The 16,529-nt window shown below is 39.5% G+C and overlaps 1 protein-coding gene across 7 annotated transcripts in view; it reads right to left on the bottom strand.

Annotated features, from left to right (window-relative positions):
* Positions 1 to 16,529, bottom strand: part of ASB7 (ankyrin repeat and SOCS box containing 7) — a 45,001-nt gene that overhangs the window by 26,809 nt on the left and 1,663 nt on the right. For 2 of the 7 annotated variants that reach the window (XM_073304286.1, XM_073304293.1), the window contains exons 2-4: positions 15,755 to 15,847; positions 7,055 to 7,158; positions 2,912 to 3,172 (exon numbers count right to left, since the gene is read on the bottom strand). In XM_073304286.1, coding sequence (XP_073160387.1) covers positions 2,912 to 3,122 — 211 coding nt within the window. In that variant the 5' untranslated portion in view covers positions 3,123 to 3,172; positions 7,055 to 7,158; positions 15,755 to 15,847. The remainder of the gene's footprint in view (positions 1 to 2,911; positions 3,173 to 7,054; positions 7,159 to 15,754; positions 15,848 to 16,529) is intronic. The other 5 variants (XM_073304289.1, XM_073304288.1, XM_073304290.1 and 2 more) reach the window with 5 other exon arrangements.

Genomic DNA, 16,529 nt, shown 5'->3' with positions numbered 1-16,529 from the left:
TGTTCTCTTAAGTAACTGTCCAATTCTGGAGAGTGAGCTTTGTTGTAAGGCCACTGGTCATAAATCTGAAAAGAATCTGTTTGGAGACTCCTTGTGATGGGTTTCCTCTTTCCCCTCCGTTCCCCCACCAAAACGTCACAGGACTGTTATGAAGAGCAAGTCTACACTTAAAATGCTGCAGTGGTGCTGCATCGCTGTCGCGCTTCAGGGAAAATGCTGCTATGCCGACAGGAGAGCTTCTCCGGTTGGCAGAGCCAATCCACCTGCACAAGAGATGGTAGCCACATCGACGGGTGGCTGTTTGTACTCCCGTTATTCCAGGCTTGCTTCCTTCCAGAGACTTACCCCTACCACAAGATTCAGAAAGACTCATCACAGTGCTGCCCGCATGGGATTTCCTAAGCCAATACTGGCACGAGGAAGCTTCAAGAAATGCACTAATCTTCATCCACAAAGATACAATTAGTCTAGGTGAACAATATTTCACACCTTCTAGTTTCTCCTAGATTCTGTAAGGTCTTACTAGATTTAGATATTGTGTAGTCAAATGTTCATAGAACAGAAACTCCTTCAGGTCACTCGCTACTCTGAATTGTCAGCAGTTTCTTAAATTCCTTTTGGTTTCAACGAGTCTTATCACCATTACTTTGATACACACAGCCAAACAATGGTCTTACTCGCCTAGTGTATTACTGGAATATAAAACACATAAAAGAGTTAACTGCTCTGCACCCTAAAGATCCTAGCTGGCCATGATTCAGAGGGCTCTGCATTAGCACAGCATAATTCTTCCCCTAATTTGCTTCACACTCATGATGGCTTAGCATGAAATTTGGAAAGCACAAATATACCAGAGGGAAAAAGTTTTCACTGGCTAAGAGAATGGATCAAACGGCTTCTCTAATTTTCTACGATTCTGTGAACCACTCTGCCCCTCTCTTTTTCCTGTGCTGCTCCAATGGGAGCACTGCTCCTTGCTGCTTGGATTGCTCCTGCAGATTCCATTTGTCATCATGCTTCCATTATACTGAAAAAGAGCTGCTTTCTCCATTCTCCTTGCAGGCTAAGTCTCTCCACTGCTCTGTCCCGATCTCTATCATGCCATCAAATTGCTAAGAAATACCTTGTAACTCTGCTGAGCTGGTATATTCTCTTTGCATTTGGTTGCTCCTTCTGCTGGTTTCATCCTTGTGTCTGGGCCATAGGACTGGCATGAATAAAGGAAAACACTAACATAGAATTCACTCCATAAACTCTATGTACAACTAACACACTGATGAGCTGGATGATTTATAGCTGATACAATGGTCAGTCTACTTCCAGATGACCAACTCCCACACTGTTAGTCTCTTCCTCTTCAGGTGCCTAGTTACTCAACTTTCCAATTCCTCCAACTGCATTCTACACTGCTGCCAGCACTAGGCTATTTCATTACAGATAATTCTCACCTGGCATAGATTTATTAAAAGCAATAACTAAAAAAGGAAAAATAGCAGCCAGTCAGTAGCATTTATAGGAAAATGGTTATAAGAGGATGTACCGAAAATGAAAAGACAAGTTTACAGAGCTTGTAAATCTGGAAAGAAAGTCAAATTTATAAGATTGAGAAGATTTTTATATATCTCAAATCAAGTACTTGAAAACTGGGAAATGCCAGATTTAGGGTTGCCCGTGAAACTTAAATTCTGACTTTTAATTTGGCATTTTCTAATTTTAAATCGCTTGACTTTGCAACCTAAATGTAATGTAATATATATGTATGTGTCAAATAATGCAACACAAACTAGGGGCCTGATCCCATCCACTGTTACTCATGTGAGTAGTTTTTATTAATCAATCAGATGGTTCATGTGAGTTTCTATGGGATGGGAAGATAGTAAAAATTTAGCAAACTATCTGTCTGATTTATGAACAGTGTTAGGGAGTTCAGGAGTTCCATCTAGCCCTTCTCTGGCAGAGAAAAAGTTTAATGAGGCAGCGCTCTGACTGGGGATGTGGCACACCCATCTCTGCCACTCTGTACATTGTTCAGTGCAAGGACAAGTTCATTCCACTGACCTCTAAAGTCTAGGAGTTTTGGTAAAAGACTAAAAGTAAGGAGTGCTTTCTGTACTAAGTACTATGTACATTTGCTGTACTCTCTATTATTAGTGATGTGCTTTGCCTCAATTACCTTTAAGTGACTCAAGAAAAAGTGCTTCCTTAAAAGACTTCCATGTTTTGACAGAAGTCATTAGGAGTGATATTTACGTTAAAACTTTACTTCTATTGATTCCCTCTTATACTGTGCTAACCAATTACTTGTCTTTGATGTTTATACCCTTCAAATTGATCGTTACAAACCTGGTCTTGTCTTCACTCTGAAAAAAGCAGCATGCGTAACTCAAATTAGCTAACATGAGGTAAAATCCTAGTGAAGACAAGGCAGTTTATAATTTGACTTGATCTAATAACTCATATGAAAAGTCTATGGGGGAAGCCTAGTGTTTAACATGACCAACTGGCTCAGGTTAGAACTACAAACTGCCTTGTGTTAGGCACTTACTAGGATTTTATCTACAGTTTGCAAACTCAAATTAAGACCACATCTCCCTTGTAGTGCAGACAAGGCTTAAAAAAGGTGCCGTAAATTCTCTTACTTTTATAATTGCTTATTCATTTTGATAATTTCTCCCTGGCAATTTTGAGAACTAAAGAACGGAGATAAAAGGCTAGACAGTTTGCCAGCTCATTCATGGAGCCAACTTCCAAAACAAGTAGTGTGGAGGAGTGGAGACAGAAACAAAAGCACCACTCCCAAGAAACAAATGAGGTAAAACGAGAAAGTTACTTCAGAAATAATCTGATACCAATCTGGAAATGGAAGACTTTTGAATGGAACCCAAGACCTTTTCATCTCTGTGCAACTCACCTCCGTGTTCAAGAAATACACGAACACATCTCTCTTTCCCTCTTGCTGCAGAGAAATGAAGCAAGGTCCAGCCATTGGCATCTCGACCATTTGGAGAATAGCCCTGTTCCAACATCTTGCGCACAGTGTGAACATCCCCAGCAGCTACTGCAGCCTGAATCTGCAACTCTTCCTGCAGTTCAGGGTTCCTCCGACAGTGATGGTGTAACATCCTAGCTGAGTCTGCTTCTTACAAAAGTGTCATGCAGTCACACTATTCACCTTTAATCAACACAGAGGATACATAAATTAGAACAGGGATTGAAAAAGAGAAGATGCCTTTAAAAAAAAAAAAAGTCAAGAACACTTGTTAAAAATGACACCATGCAACAATTCTTACAGTACACACTCAAACTAAGACCATTATAATCACAGGATCAAAGACAGTCAGTCAGACACAAAGACTAGGGAAGAGAGATAGCTGTAGGGTTTCTAATTTTTTCATCCCAACAGAAAGGGAAACTTACACATTTTGGGATGCCTTTAACAGTGTACAAAGTTCTTTTTACTGCAATGACAGTGTATAATAGTGAATAATCAATAATAAGTGAGGTTTAAAAAAAAAAAACTCTCTTAATGACTAAACTTAACATGATGGTCAATGCCTGCAGTTCTGGAGATATCATGCCAACTGTACCTAAAGTAGTAGAACGCATTAAGTACTTTATGGCACTGGCAGAGAAACAGACAAGATAATCTACTAGGTGTTTTTGCCTTTTTCTCTCCTAGAGATGTGTGTTACCTACAAGATCTACAAGTTTACATAAATGAACACATCATTTAATTTATTTTTATCTTCTCATGTGACCTACCTAACAGGAATGTTCAGATGACTGTGCAGTGCTTAAAAACAGTATATGTAAGCATTACATTAATTCCCGAGTAGGGCCAGGAATCTGTTATGATTCTAAATTGTGAAATCCTTATTATTAACTAAAATCTGTAAAAAACCTTCCTATTGTGAGGGTTCAATATGAAGATAAGATTATGAAAGATCTTGAACACAGAACTACTGTTGGTATACCCGTTGAAATAAATTATTAAAACTCCAATGAACACATATACTTCCATGATTAATTTTGGGGTTATCACACTGTAGCATAGGAAGAGAGTGGGACCAAAACCATACTGCCTGTAATACTCATTAGAACATGAACTGTGAAAGATACTTAAATATTACATTCCACATTTCTATATGAAAGGTAGAGGCATCCTTAGACCTACTTGCTAATAGCTAGGGACACGACAAAACAACCATTCAGATATTTACAAAGCTTTTCACAGCAGATACAGTCGATAAGGCGTTTCTGTTTTTACATAGACTGCATATCATATCCCATAGAGAGGCAGTCCTATTATGGAAGGGTCAAGAGAAGAAAGCAAATAAGCAGCAGCATCAGAAAGGGAAGTGCTGAGCAACAAGAGATAACTCAGAAGATGTTCAGATATGGTAAGACAGCTAGGGGAGAGCTCTTTTCAGAAAGAGACTTCAATAAGGTTAAAGGCTAAAGCTCTCACACAAAAGAGAGGTTTTTTTAAAATTAGTTCTTTAAAAAAAACAACTTTACAGTGTCCCTTTAAAACCACGTTGCCAGACTACATCATACCACCTTACAGTTTATATAGGCCAAATTATGTATGTTAAATAAAGGGCTTAAAGCTGCTTATAGGTCATTCAAGAGATAATTCTCTCAATGAGTTTCCGATACTCTCATGGGCCATCCATTTTCTACTATTCCAGATATGCAGACAGTTGAGAGAAAAGTGAGAATGTCAAACATGGTAACGCTTTCTGTATAAGGGCCTTGATATCTAGTCTTTTCTCAGTAAGGTTGTGTCTGTTACAAGAAGTTATTGTTAATGTGCGTGTTGCCTGTGGAACCATTTGTGGCAAAGAATGTGGAAAGAAAGAGTATATGAGATGTACTCAGAAGTTACAGGTAGCCACCTAGATACAGACTGGATTTAGAAACAACAGGTATGTTCCCATTTTGATAGGCATATGATTAACTAAAAAGTTCACACAAAAGCTGTCTGAGAGAAGCTAGTTTCTGAGTTTGCTTATGATTTCTTCTACTGTGGCATTATTTAAGAATATATAAGAATTTTCAAGTGTTTGTAAAGAGGGAACATATTGGATATTTCCCTCCCATTTGAAAATGTTCCTTTGGGATAATACTGGTCACTAAAGAGGATACCAGAGCTCAAGTATTTAAGTACTGCTTATATTCGTTTCCTTTAATGTGCTGAGCATGGTGTACAAGATGTTTTCAATTAAAGGTGTTAATAACATAAGCTCACTATGGTGAAGAGTTAAAAGCTACAAATTAATTCCCTATTTTACTCAATGTCTTAAAACAGTAGGATTTCAAGCATAAAGTAACTGACCCATGGAATAAATTATCAGGGTAAGTGATGGAACAGGAGTAGAATGCAGTTAAGAATTTTTTAAAGCTTTTTCTGGAGAAGGAGCAGGATGAGTATATAGTTGGGAAGTGGGGCAAGAGCACATGAAAGAAGGTTTTGGATCAATCAAAGAATGCTGGGATTTGGGACTATTAGGTTTGACAGTCTTTCCCCTCACCTCCCTGTAATGTCTCTGCCATGTGTCCCATCCTCTGTTCTACCATTATTACTTTATTTCCTTCTTCCAGTTTTTCCTTTTTTCTGTCTTAACTCCCCCACTTTAAAAAAGCAGCTGTTTAGTAGTATGTACTATATTGTCTGTGCTTATAGTAAGAAGAGTGGTTATGAAAAAACACCACCTGCTTACTCTTCTCCTGGCACGTATTCAGAATCAAATTTGCTTAATCTGGTGACAAAGGGCCTTATCCAAAGTCCACTGAAGTCAATGGAAGCTTTTTCATTGGGCTTTTGATCAGGTTCCAAACCATTTTTTTCCTTTTATTTTTTTAAACTCCACTTAGCACTTCAGAGCCAACTCATCTCCCAGAGAGAGAGTTGGATTCTGCCCTGGATCACATATCAACAGTACTGTTAATGAAGATTGAACTGCAAGGCCAAATTCTCCCTTCATTAAAGTCTACTAAAGGCACTGGGGGTCACTAGCATAACTGAGGGTAGAAACTGACTAGAAAAACCCTGAGTGGTGATATCTATGAGCCGGGGGGAGTGGGGGGTGGGGGGGAATATATGCAGCTTGGCACTCTGATCCGAGTTTGAATTTGCAAAACTGGAAGTTATTAAAACTTGTTACTCAAAATGAGGATGTATGTGTTATGGAAATCTCCAAAATGGCACCACACATCACCATTTCTACAGTATCTCTTTGCAGAGGAACAGCACGTTTAGGTCACATTATTCCAAGGTAGATGAGTACCATGCTAGTCACCCAAACGCTACAAAGACAGGTACTTTGGGAAAGAAGGGGAGGAAAGAAATGGGAACCTCTCTTTAAGGCATCAGGACTAAGTTTCCAAATATCTTTTAAGGCAGCTGGATAAGAAGTAGAGATCCTTATCATGCTGCTGGAGTCTCAGCTGGTGGGAAGAGTTGCAATGCAGTGTTATAAAAAGCTGGCACTGCCCCTACTTGCTGTTTGCAGCCAGCGGGTATTATTCAGTTTAGCTAGACCAAACACATGCAGAGCAGAAAGACAAATTAAATCATTGGCAGCTTCTTTTACCACTTGTAGAGCCTTTACATTTACATTTCACCCCCTCAACCAGTACTGAAACTCAGATTATGCCATGGTAGGGTAATAAACATTTTGAGGTTTCAGGACAGCTGTAAACACACACCAATTTGGAAACTACTTTCATTTTAACTTCAAAAGTTCTTTCAAAATCCTTGTTTAGGGTATCAAACTTTGGAGTGGGAGAGAGGGTTAATGGAAGTGTTGAGCCATTTGGCATTTAATATTTGCAACTCTAGTTAATCTCCCTTAGAATAGATTGTATGTGGGTGGATTACCACAAACTGGCTTTCTTCAAGCAAATAAAAGTGGCAAGAAAGAGACATAAGATGTACCTGGAAATTCCCACTTGCCATGATTTGTACAGCATCATGCAAACAGATGGCAAAACAAGTTATTTGATTTGCACGTACAGCTTGGATGAATTCAATCCATCCCTGAAATATTACCTTACAGGAAGCTGTTGCTGTTTTTCATGTGTGTTCTACTCTTCATGCTCCTCGTTGTACATAATCTTTTGGGCCCATATAACATTTCAAACAAGCTGCTATCCCTTGAAAAGAATAATATATTCTTGTTAGATACAAAAATAGATTAAACAGAAAGGGTCTGTCTGCTTTTACATTGCACCTGGTTTGTAACCTCATATCATCATAATGCTGTTATGCTAAAAGAGGTACCAAGTGTCAGGTCAGTTCTTATAAGATGTCTATCTGTTATGACAGATAGTCTGTTGGTTGCCCAGGTTGGAGCTCACTTTGATTCACCATCAGTCAGGATATTTTTGTCCTGGGGGAGGGGAAGAAAACAATAAAGAATTTTTTTGGAAAAGTATGAGTGTAGGTAGACGTTTCTCTCTTTCGCCCAGTAAACTGAACAGTGAAAAACAAAGTGAGTTCTCTCCTGAGGATTCAACCGGGGAAGAAGAAATCCTCACTAAAAGGGCCATTCACTTGACTTAAACGTCATTAAGCACTGCTCTCTCTCTGACTTCTCTGCTGCTGAGTTCCCCCCTCTCTGCTGAGCTCCTCCCTTCTCCCACAATACCCTATCAGTCTGCCTTCTGAGACTGTCAGTCCATAGGCATTGATGATATTTCACCTTCTCTCAGCACTCTCCTCTTTCTTCTATTGATATGGTTGTCAATTCTCTCCATATTTCATTCACAACCCTTGACTCTCTTGTCTCTCTTTCCCATCTCAAGGACCACCATGCCAATCCCAGCTCTGGCTCATCCACACCATCCACTTTCTCTTCTGTTGCTCTCCTATTATGGAGCATCTCTGATGAAAATTCTGTGACAAGGCTACAAATTCCACTACAAATTCATTTTCTTCTCTTTCAGTTCTGCCATCTTCCTAGCTAAACAATTCTACTTCTCCAACTCAGTGAATCCCATGCCCACAATACCAGCCACCTTTTCCTCACTCAAAACCTTCCCTTCTCCTGCCTCCACTTCTCTCTTGAAAATTTCATCCAAGAGAAAAGAAAAGGAATACTTGTGGCACCTTAGAGACTAACCAATTTATTTGAGCATGAGCTTTCGTGAGCTACAGCTCACTTCATCATGCATCTGATGAAGTGAGCTGTAGCTCACGAAAGCTCATGCTCAAATAAATTGGTTAGTCTCTAAGGTGCCACAAGTACTCCTTTTCTTTTTGCGAATACAGACTAACATGGCTGTTACTCTGAAACCTGTCATCCAAGAGAAAGTTGACAAAATATGTGACTTTTCCTGTCGGCTCATCCAGCCTTCCCTTCTCCTACAACTCTCTCCTCTTTTTTCTGTGTCACAGATGCAGAAGTTTCTCATCTGCTCACTTCCTCTAACTCCTCCACTTGCTCCAGTGACCAGATCCCATCTCCTGAGCTCCCTTGTGCCCACACACATTCCCTCTCTTACTCTTCTCTAATCACTCATTCTTCTTTGGCTTTTTCCCTTCGCAATACAAGCAGGCTTTAGTTTTTCCCATCTAAAAAAAAAAACAAACCACCCTTCACCCCACTTGCCTCTCCAACTACTGCCCCATCTCCCTTTTATCTAAGCTCATTGAACACTCTGTCCACAAATCATTGTTTGGAGTTCCTCTCCTCCAGTTCCATCTCAACTCTCTCCAATCCAACTTCTGCCTCTTGCACTCCACTGCTACCACTCTAGCCAAAGTCTGATCCTCTTGATCCAGTCGGCCACCTCTGATACCATTGATATGGGTCCTCTTCTTTAAATTTCATCCTTCCTTGGCTTCTATGACTCTGCCAACTCCTGGTTCTCCTCTTAGCTTTCTAATCTCTCCTTCAGCATGTCCTTCAAAGGATCCTCCTCATACCCCATTTCTGTGACAGCCCCACTGGGCTCCTTGGTTCCCTTCTCTTCTCCATCTACACCTTCTCTCTGGTTAACCTCATCCAAAAACGTGAATTCAACCACCATCTCTACTAAGACAACTCACAAGTTGTCTACTCCAAACCTATCTTTCAGTCCAAACAAAAATCTCAGCCTGTCTGTCGGACACGTCTTGTCGATGTCTAGCTGTCAACTGAAGCTCACTAAACTAAATAATAACTAAATAACTAAAATAGAGCTCTTAATTTTTTGCTCCAAGTCTTCCCCATTACCTCCCTTTCTCAGTCACTGCAGACAACACCAACATCCTGCCTATCACTCAGGCCTGAAACCTGGGAGTCATTTTCAATTTTGGCCTCTCTCCAGGTCCTCACATCCAAGCTATGTCTAAATCTTGCAGATTCCTTCTGCATGACATCTCTAAGATTTGGCCTTTCCTAGCCATTCACCCAGCTAAAACCCTTGTCCAGGCTCTCATCATCTTACATCTCGATTACTGTGACATACTTCTCTCAAGCCTGGACAAATGCAACCTTGTCCTGCTCTCATCCATTCAGAATGCTGGAAAGATCATTTTCCTAATCTCTCTTTGCATCCCTCCACTGGTTTCCCCTTCTCTGTCCCATCAAACATAAAGCTACTTGTCTTTACTTTCAAGGCCACTCATAGCCTATCCCCACTCTACCTACCATTTCCCATTCATTATCAAGATGTTGACTCCCCCCTTCCGACTGACACATGATGCCAACCTCCATCAACCACTTTTTACATTTCCAAACAAGCTCCTTCTTGCTTTCTCCCATGCTGTCCCTCATGCCTGGGAGAAGCTCCCCATGAACATGCTAAAATGAACACGCTATCCTTATTCAGAACTGCTCTTTGTCCGTGATGCCTACAAAAGGCTTGCCAATGGCTAGGCTGCTGTGTGCTGAGATCACTGTCTTTCATGCTGACCAATATGGTCTCCTTGTTTTCTTGTGCTCCCCACATGTCTATATCCACCCGTTGTTGTTGGTCTTATACTTAGATTGGAGGCTCTTTAGGTCAGGGACATATTTTTGTTGTGATTGTATACAGCCTAGCACAATGGGGTCCTGACACATGACTAGGGCTTTTAGGCACTACAGTAATACAAATAAATATTAAAAGCATCAATTGTTCCACTGTGTAGTAGATCATATAAAACAAAGAACGTGGCTTGTTTCTTGTATTGTGCCACTGAGCTGGACCAAAATAGTTACGAGAGATGTGCAATTTTAGCTTACATTAAGATTAAATTTTTGCATTCTAAAAGTAGCTGAGGGGAAAAAACCCCCACAACAACCGAATCATTCACTAGATTTTTGCTTTTCAATGCATAAAAAGCATCACACAACTAGAGAGATGATCACAGACCTGCTCAAAGTCACACTGCAATGACCTAATTCGATCACATTTCTAAACTTGTTTGTGCATCACTGATCAGCCATTAGTTCTCTTTTTGTTTTTGCATGATTTTCACTTTAAAAATCCACACATTTTCTATTAGCTGATATAAATTAGAACTGCACTGATTTCACAAACTAGAGGCAAGGTAACAGCTTTCTCCACTAAAAATACAAGCTTTTTTTCCAGAGGAAAATAAGCTGCATTTGGCAAAAGTAAGATCTGCAAACTTAATGAAGAGTGATTTTACTGAGTGCAATAACTTAAGTTCACCTATTAAAAGGATTTACAAAGGTTGGTTAAAATACTTCACCAGACTAGATATCAGAAATAGAAATGGTAACCAAAATCTGGCAAATTTGTCTTGATACCAATGAGTGCTCTAATGTTGTTGCAGAAATTATAATTTGAGAATTTTCTACATCAATACATTATGTATTAAATAAGGAAGGAACCTAAATGCAAATACTATTTGGAAAATTCTGACAGCTCTTATTAGGTTTTCCCCTTACAGAAAGTTAGTGTTCATGAAAATGAGATGTGATAACAAAAGTTATTGAAGTGTCCTGTGCATCCAGATGGTAAAATAGGTCGCAATCATCCCCAGGCCATAAGGTTCTGCAGCAGGCCTGTGGCTTATCATTTCATTGCTGGCACTTTAATACCATACTAACACAAGTAGTATACTGTTATACATGATATCGCTATGTCCACATGAAAGATTAAGTCTAGGTCCTGTCTATCTCTTGTTGAAGTTAAATATCCAATAGCACTTTATTCTCTATTATTTAAAGAAAAATCATGAACAATGTTCTCTCCTCAGAACCCACTTGCCCATTACAAGAAGTTACCCAGCTAATATTGGCTAGTTTACATGGCAATTTATTTACAATAAAAAATGTCTATACTTGACAGTATATTTTGCACTCCTCCATCACCCTTCAATTGTTGCTCATTTTCCTAGGCTGCAGTCTATTAAGGGCAGGAATTGCGTCTTTCTGCATCTATCACATTGTCATTTGGGTTCTTGTACCACTTACAATACCATTCCTATCATATCCCATTTTCACAATTATCAAATAAAAAATGAGATGGCAGCATTTTAAGAGCCTTTATTATCCTGCTGTACTTCATGATGGACATGCTGTACTATGATCCAGTCAGACTTCAAGCTAGGTAGGGCTTAGAAAGGTAAGTCCATGAAAGGGAGACCACCAAGTAATATTTAACTGCCTCAGGATGTGGCACTGATAAATCATTGGGAGCTGTATTTAATCGCTGAATCAATAGTGAAAAAAATCCTCCAAAATACTATTGGGACATTGCACTACTGTCTTTCAAACCTAACATTAAAAAAAAAAAAAAAACCTAGGTCCTCACAAGTGGTCATTAAACGTCCCATAACACTTCCTATAAGAATAGTGACATTGTAGTCCAGCATTCCGGCGAAGTTCCAACTCCTCTAGTTACTTTCTGCTTATTTAAATTCCCCCAGAAATTTCAATTGGCCAGCATATTCTTCACTTCCCATCTTAAGCTGCTGTGTGGCATTGCTAGGCACTGTTAAACAGCTATTGTGTTGTTACACTCCACGGGTGGCTGCATTTCAATGGTGGGTGAAGTAAGTACCTATATGTTTATCTATGTCACAGAAGTGTTGTAATTTACTAATTCTTTCAAATCTGGCCCATAAAATAATCCTTACATCTCCCTGCGTAACTCAAGACCCCTGTGCTGGAGAACAGCAAGGGTAGGCAGTGCTTCTGCTGCTAATCAACCTCATGGTTCCTGCCAAGGAAATGGGCAGCTTTAACTGCTGTTGGAGTTCCACTATTAGAAGCACCCGAGAGGAATCCAAGGCCATAAACCCTTCCCAGACAGGGCCACATTGGGCCCTTATGGCTCCCTTGGTATAAGGAAGGTTGTAGCAGTTTTGTGCAGCTGCAACCTCGTCCTTCAGAATCTCCATGAGAGTCTAAACTGACAGACTGTAAGGTGAATCTGGCTCAGTCTCCCCAGTGTTTTGAGATCCTTAGACAGACGGTGTAAGTCCTATACACTCCTCTTAGGTCCAGTGGTGCAATTCTTATTTACTTGAGTGAGTGAGTCAGTGAGAGAGAGAGAAGCAAGGATATAATTGACATGAAAATTTGGCCTCGAGTCAAGCACAATTCTGAGCAAATATAAATTTACATGACATGATACGTACATAATTTTAACATACAAAAATGAAGATTCTTTGTATACAAGTTTTGCATGGGCATAATTACCTCCAAGAAATCATAATCACATTAAAGCTGCTTGTAATTTCCCATGGAACTGACGTGAACATGTGACTTCTACCATTTAAATATCCGAATAGTGACATTTCAATGAAAACCAACAAGTAGAGAAAGAATATTTTGATACAGGCTGAAATATCCAATCATTCCTAGAAAACTTACAACACAGCTGATGCTGAATAAAAATAAGTAGTATAACCTGTTTCATCCTCCAAAGATCTCAACTAAAGATTTATATTTGCTCAGAGTCTCATTTCAGAATGTCCTAAAAACCTGAGTGAAAACAGTACAATTGACCACTTGGGCAGATAACACCACAGTTTTTCATTCGTAGTACAATTCTGGAAGCTAATGCTAAGGGCTCAACAATGGAAGACCGTCTCAGTCAGCAAGTGTTCCGGTTTCTAAGAGTCCACCATAAGGAAAACAAAAGGTAGTTTTATACAACTAGAAAGCCAGAAAACCAGAAAAAACCCTACTTATCCTGTAAGTCTGTGTGTTCAGTCTTCCTTCTACCTAGGAAATAGCTGTACTTGTAGTACAGAGATCCTGATTTGGCCTTCAGTTTCTAACCCTGCTTCATTACTTGTTCCCAACCACCAATGAAGTTTCAATTGTCAGCCAATTCCCTGATTGATGGTGATCACATTCACAAAACTGTACTCATCACAACCTTTGCTGAATTAGCATTTCATGTTAAAAAAGGAGCCTCCCAAACAAAAAAATCAATGCTTGTTGTTCACCCTATGAATGAATCCCAAAGAACTAAGGATCTGAACAAAAAATACAGCACAGGTTTGCACCAAAGCTGGAGGTTTGCACCAGTGTAGCTACTTCAGTGAAATTACACTGGTGCAAGACTCCCTCATGTAGAAAAGCTCATAGGTGCACACTGAATATGTGCAGCAAACACAGTATGATTAGCAGTAAGCGTACGATTTGGATCACATGCCATAACCATGAACGACAGGTAACAGAGTACTTCCTCATTGTACTTTTAGAAAATCATCTTCTAAATCTTATTTGACTTGCATGGCTGTGGAGTTTTTGTTTAGCCATTGATATATAAACAATTATGTTTGACCACAGATAATATGCACTAAGAATCCATCTATATTAGGAAAGTGATCAATTGTTGACCGACATCATCAGCAAAAAGTACAGCCTAGCTCCTCTGAAACTGGTGCTGAAAAAATATGACTGCTAGTGAAAACTGGGTCAAACCCTTTTCAACACATTCCAGAAAGTACAGTAGACTCTAGCAGAATGTAATACTGATACTTTCTATAACTGTGGAAAAAGCTTAGTCTCATCTAAAACTTGCATTTTCAAGATATCTGAAGAGGATTCTTCAGAAAACCAGTGTCAACAGTGGGTCATTTTCCTAATATAGATAGACCTAGAAGCTACGCTATTGTATGTTACCAGTTAACTTGGATTATAACAATGATTTTAAATGTATTCAATTCAGTTTCCTTTTTCTCTTGAGCCCACAATGCACAGCTCCTCTTAACGTAAATGAAATGTAAAAATGTTTTGAATAAGGAGAGGACATATTTAGATGTAGATTGACAATGAAAAGCAATATAAACAGGAACTCCATTAACTGGAGCACACTACGAAAGGCATGGTTCCAGAGTACTTAGGAGATCCTTTCCAACTATCATCTACAACTTTCAGATAAATCTGGTCTAGGCTTGAAGACGGGCCAATAACATCTTTCTCCTGCTCATACCTTTTTCCATGCAGACCCCTACACCTGAGCCACTCCTCTCTTCTTTTATCTCTTTCCTTCAAAAAACACTTCTTCCTCACAATCACTTCCATTCTCTCAGCCTATCAAACTTCCCCTTATTCTCATAGTAACAGTATTTGCACACAAACCATTGAATTCTCAAGACTCGTGCACTACTGACTGGAGCAATCTCAGTCTTATTGCTGCAATGCTCATACTCTCTATTTCCCCACGACTCTGTTCACTTCTTATTACCATCCTACCATCACTCATCATGCAATATCTATTTAGATTTTATAAATAATTTGGGGCAAGGGTATCGCATTATTTGTTTGTAAAGTACACTTATTGCCCTGTGCAACTAGCCAACCAACAAAGAGAATGATTCCTAAGCAAGAAGATTTTACTGTAAACAGTTGCAAAAATCAGTTAAATAAGATATAAGCTCAAACACTCAATATCATCAGAAACAATGCAAATGGTCAAGTTACTTATAAATATCTAACCAGAATTTCTGGCAGAAAAAATAATAGATTTAACAAAACTATACACTAAGGAGCTTTATGTCTTCCAATTGCCACCCTCCCTTGTTTATCTAAACCCTTGTAAACCTTTGCTATCAAAACATTTTTGAATTTGTGTAAAAACAAACACCTCCCAATAGCATTTTGAGTTGCAATGAACAATATTTGATTCTTCTGTGACAAAGTCTGCAAAGGCCAAGATACATCAAGAAGGGCTGAACTTGTAAACAATCAATTGATTGATTAGTATTCATTGTTCACAAACTAACTGCAATACAATCTGTACATATACACTTTATACACATTGAGAATTACAGACAATTATAAACAAACAATCAAAATGCATTTACTGTTACCTATGTTAGTAATGATTCTCAACCACTGCAGTTATCATGGAAGGTTTCCTTTGTTTGTATAGGTGGGAAGTAAGACAAGGGAAGGGATGTATAAAATTTTTATTTATTTTTAAATAAGGAGACCGAATTAACAATTGACAGGGAGTTTTTATAAAATTTTTAAAGAGCGAAGCCACAAAATATCTTGAAGTCGCAGCCCACAAAAGTAAGTAAATGTTTGCTGTATTTAGCAAATGATCATGCAAAGCGCAGAACAATACTCAGAGAAGGGAAGAAGTTCATTCCCTGTACTGCAAAGTTATTTTACATTTTCAAGCCAAATAGCAAATAGTTTTTAGAGAAGGGGGGACCTAATCCTACAAACTCACATAAATGAGTCAATAGAACCAACAAGAAAGGGTTCCACAAACATCCAGACAAGGTTGTGTGGACGTGCAGGAATGGCCCGGGATATGAGATAAAAGAGTGATGTTGGATTATCACCTTTATATTGAGTACTACTTTCACTTTTTCTTACTGTCTGTATCTTCTTCTTTGGATTCACAGCTTGCAAGTCTCCCCTGAGGCAACCTGAGCCTGAAAAGAGAGAGGTAGAACTGAGCTATGCAATGTTAGATGAATGAGAAGTGAAGGATAAAGGGTGTTAATGTCCAAAACAGTCACGGTTGGAGTAGGGAGAATGAAGAGAGAGGAAGCAAAAGGTATTGCCACAAAGTGGAAACTGAAAAGGAGGGGTAATCCACAGAGAATACTTGGGGTTTGAATGGGGGTAGAAAAACAGCAGGATAGTCAGTCTCCTCAAAGTACAGTCTCATTGGGATTGAAGTAAGGGACAAGGACCATTAAAGGGTGGGCAGAGAATAACCCACAAATCAGAGTTTGGGAATTAAAATCAGGGGAATTAAAAGGAGCAGGAAGCTAACTGCCCCCTCCTCCTGCCCCCCAACAGCAAAGTCTCAGGAGCTTTGAAGAAGAAAAGTAGGGCACGAGGGAGGTTAGCCACCAGACATGGTTTCGAAGTCTGAAGGAAGATTGCCCAGAACAGAATATCAGGGTGATGGTGGGTGCAGAAGAAATGGTAGAAACATCTGAGAGAAGAACACGGGCTCAGGATGATGGTGCTTGTCTTCCCTAATCAAACTCTAGAGCAGCATTTCTCAAATGTGGCCTCCGTGGCTGCATGCGGCCACTAGGGGTTTTCTTCTGGTCACAGCCTCCTGGGCAGTGATTGGGTGGGGAGGGATCAGCCCCTCCCCTG

This window comes from Lepidochelys kempii, chromosome 10 (assembly GCF_965140265.1).
Source record: "Lepidochelys kempii isolate rLepKem1 chromosome 10, rLepKem1.hap2, whole genome shotgun sequence".
NCBI lineage: Eukaryota > Metazoa > Chordata > Testudines > Cheloniidae > Lepidochelys > Lepidochelys kempii.
This window is presented reverse-complemented; position numbering and strand designations above follow the sequence as displayed.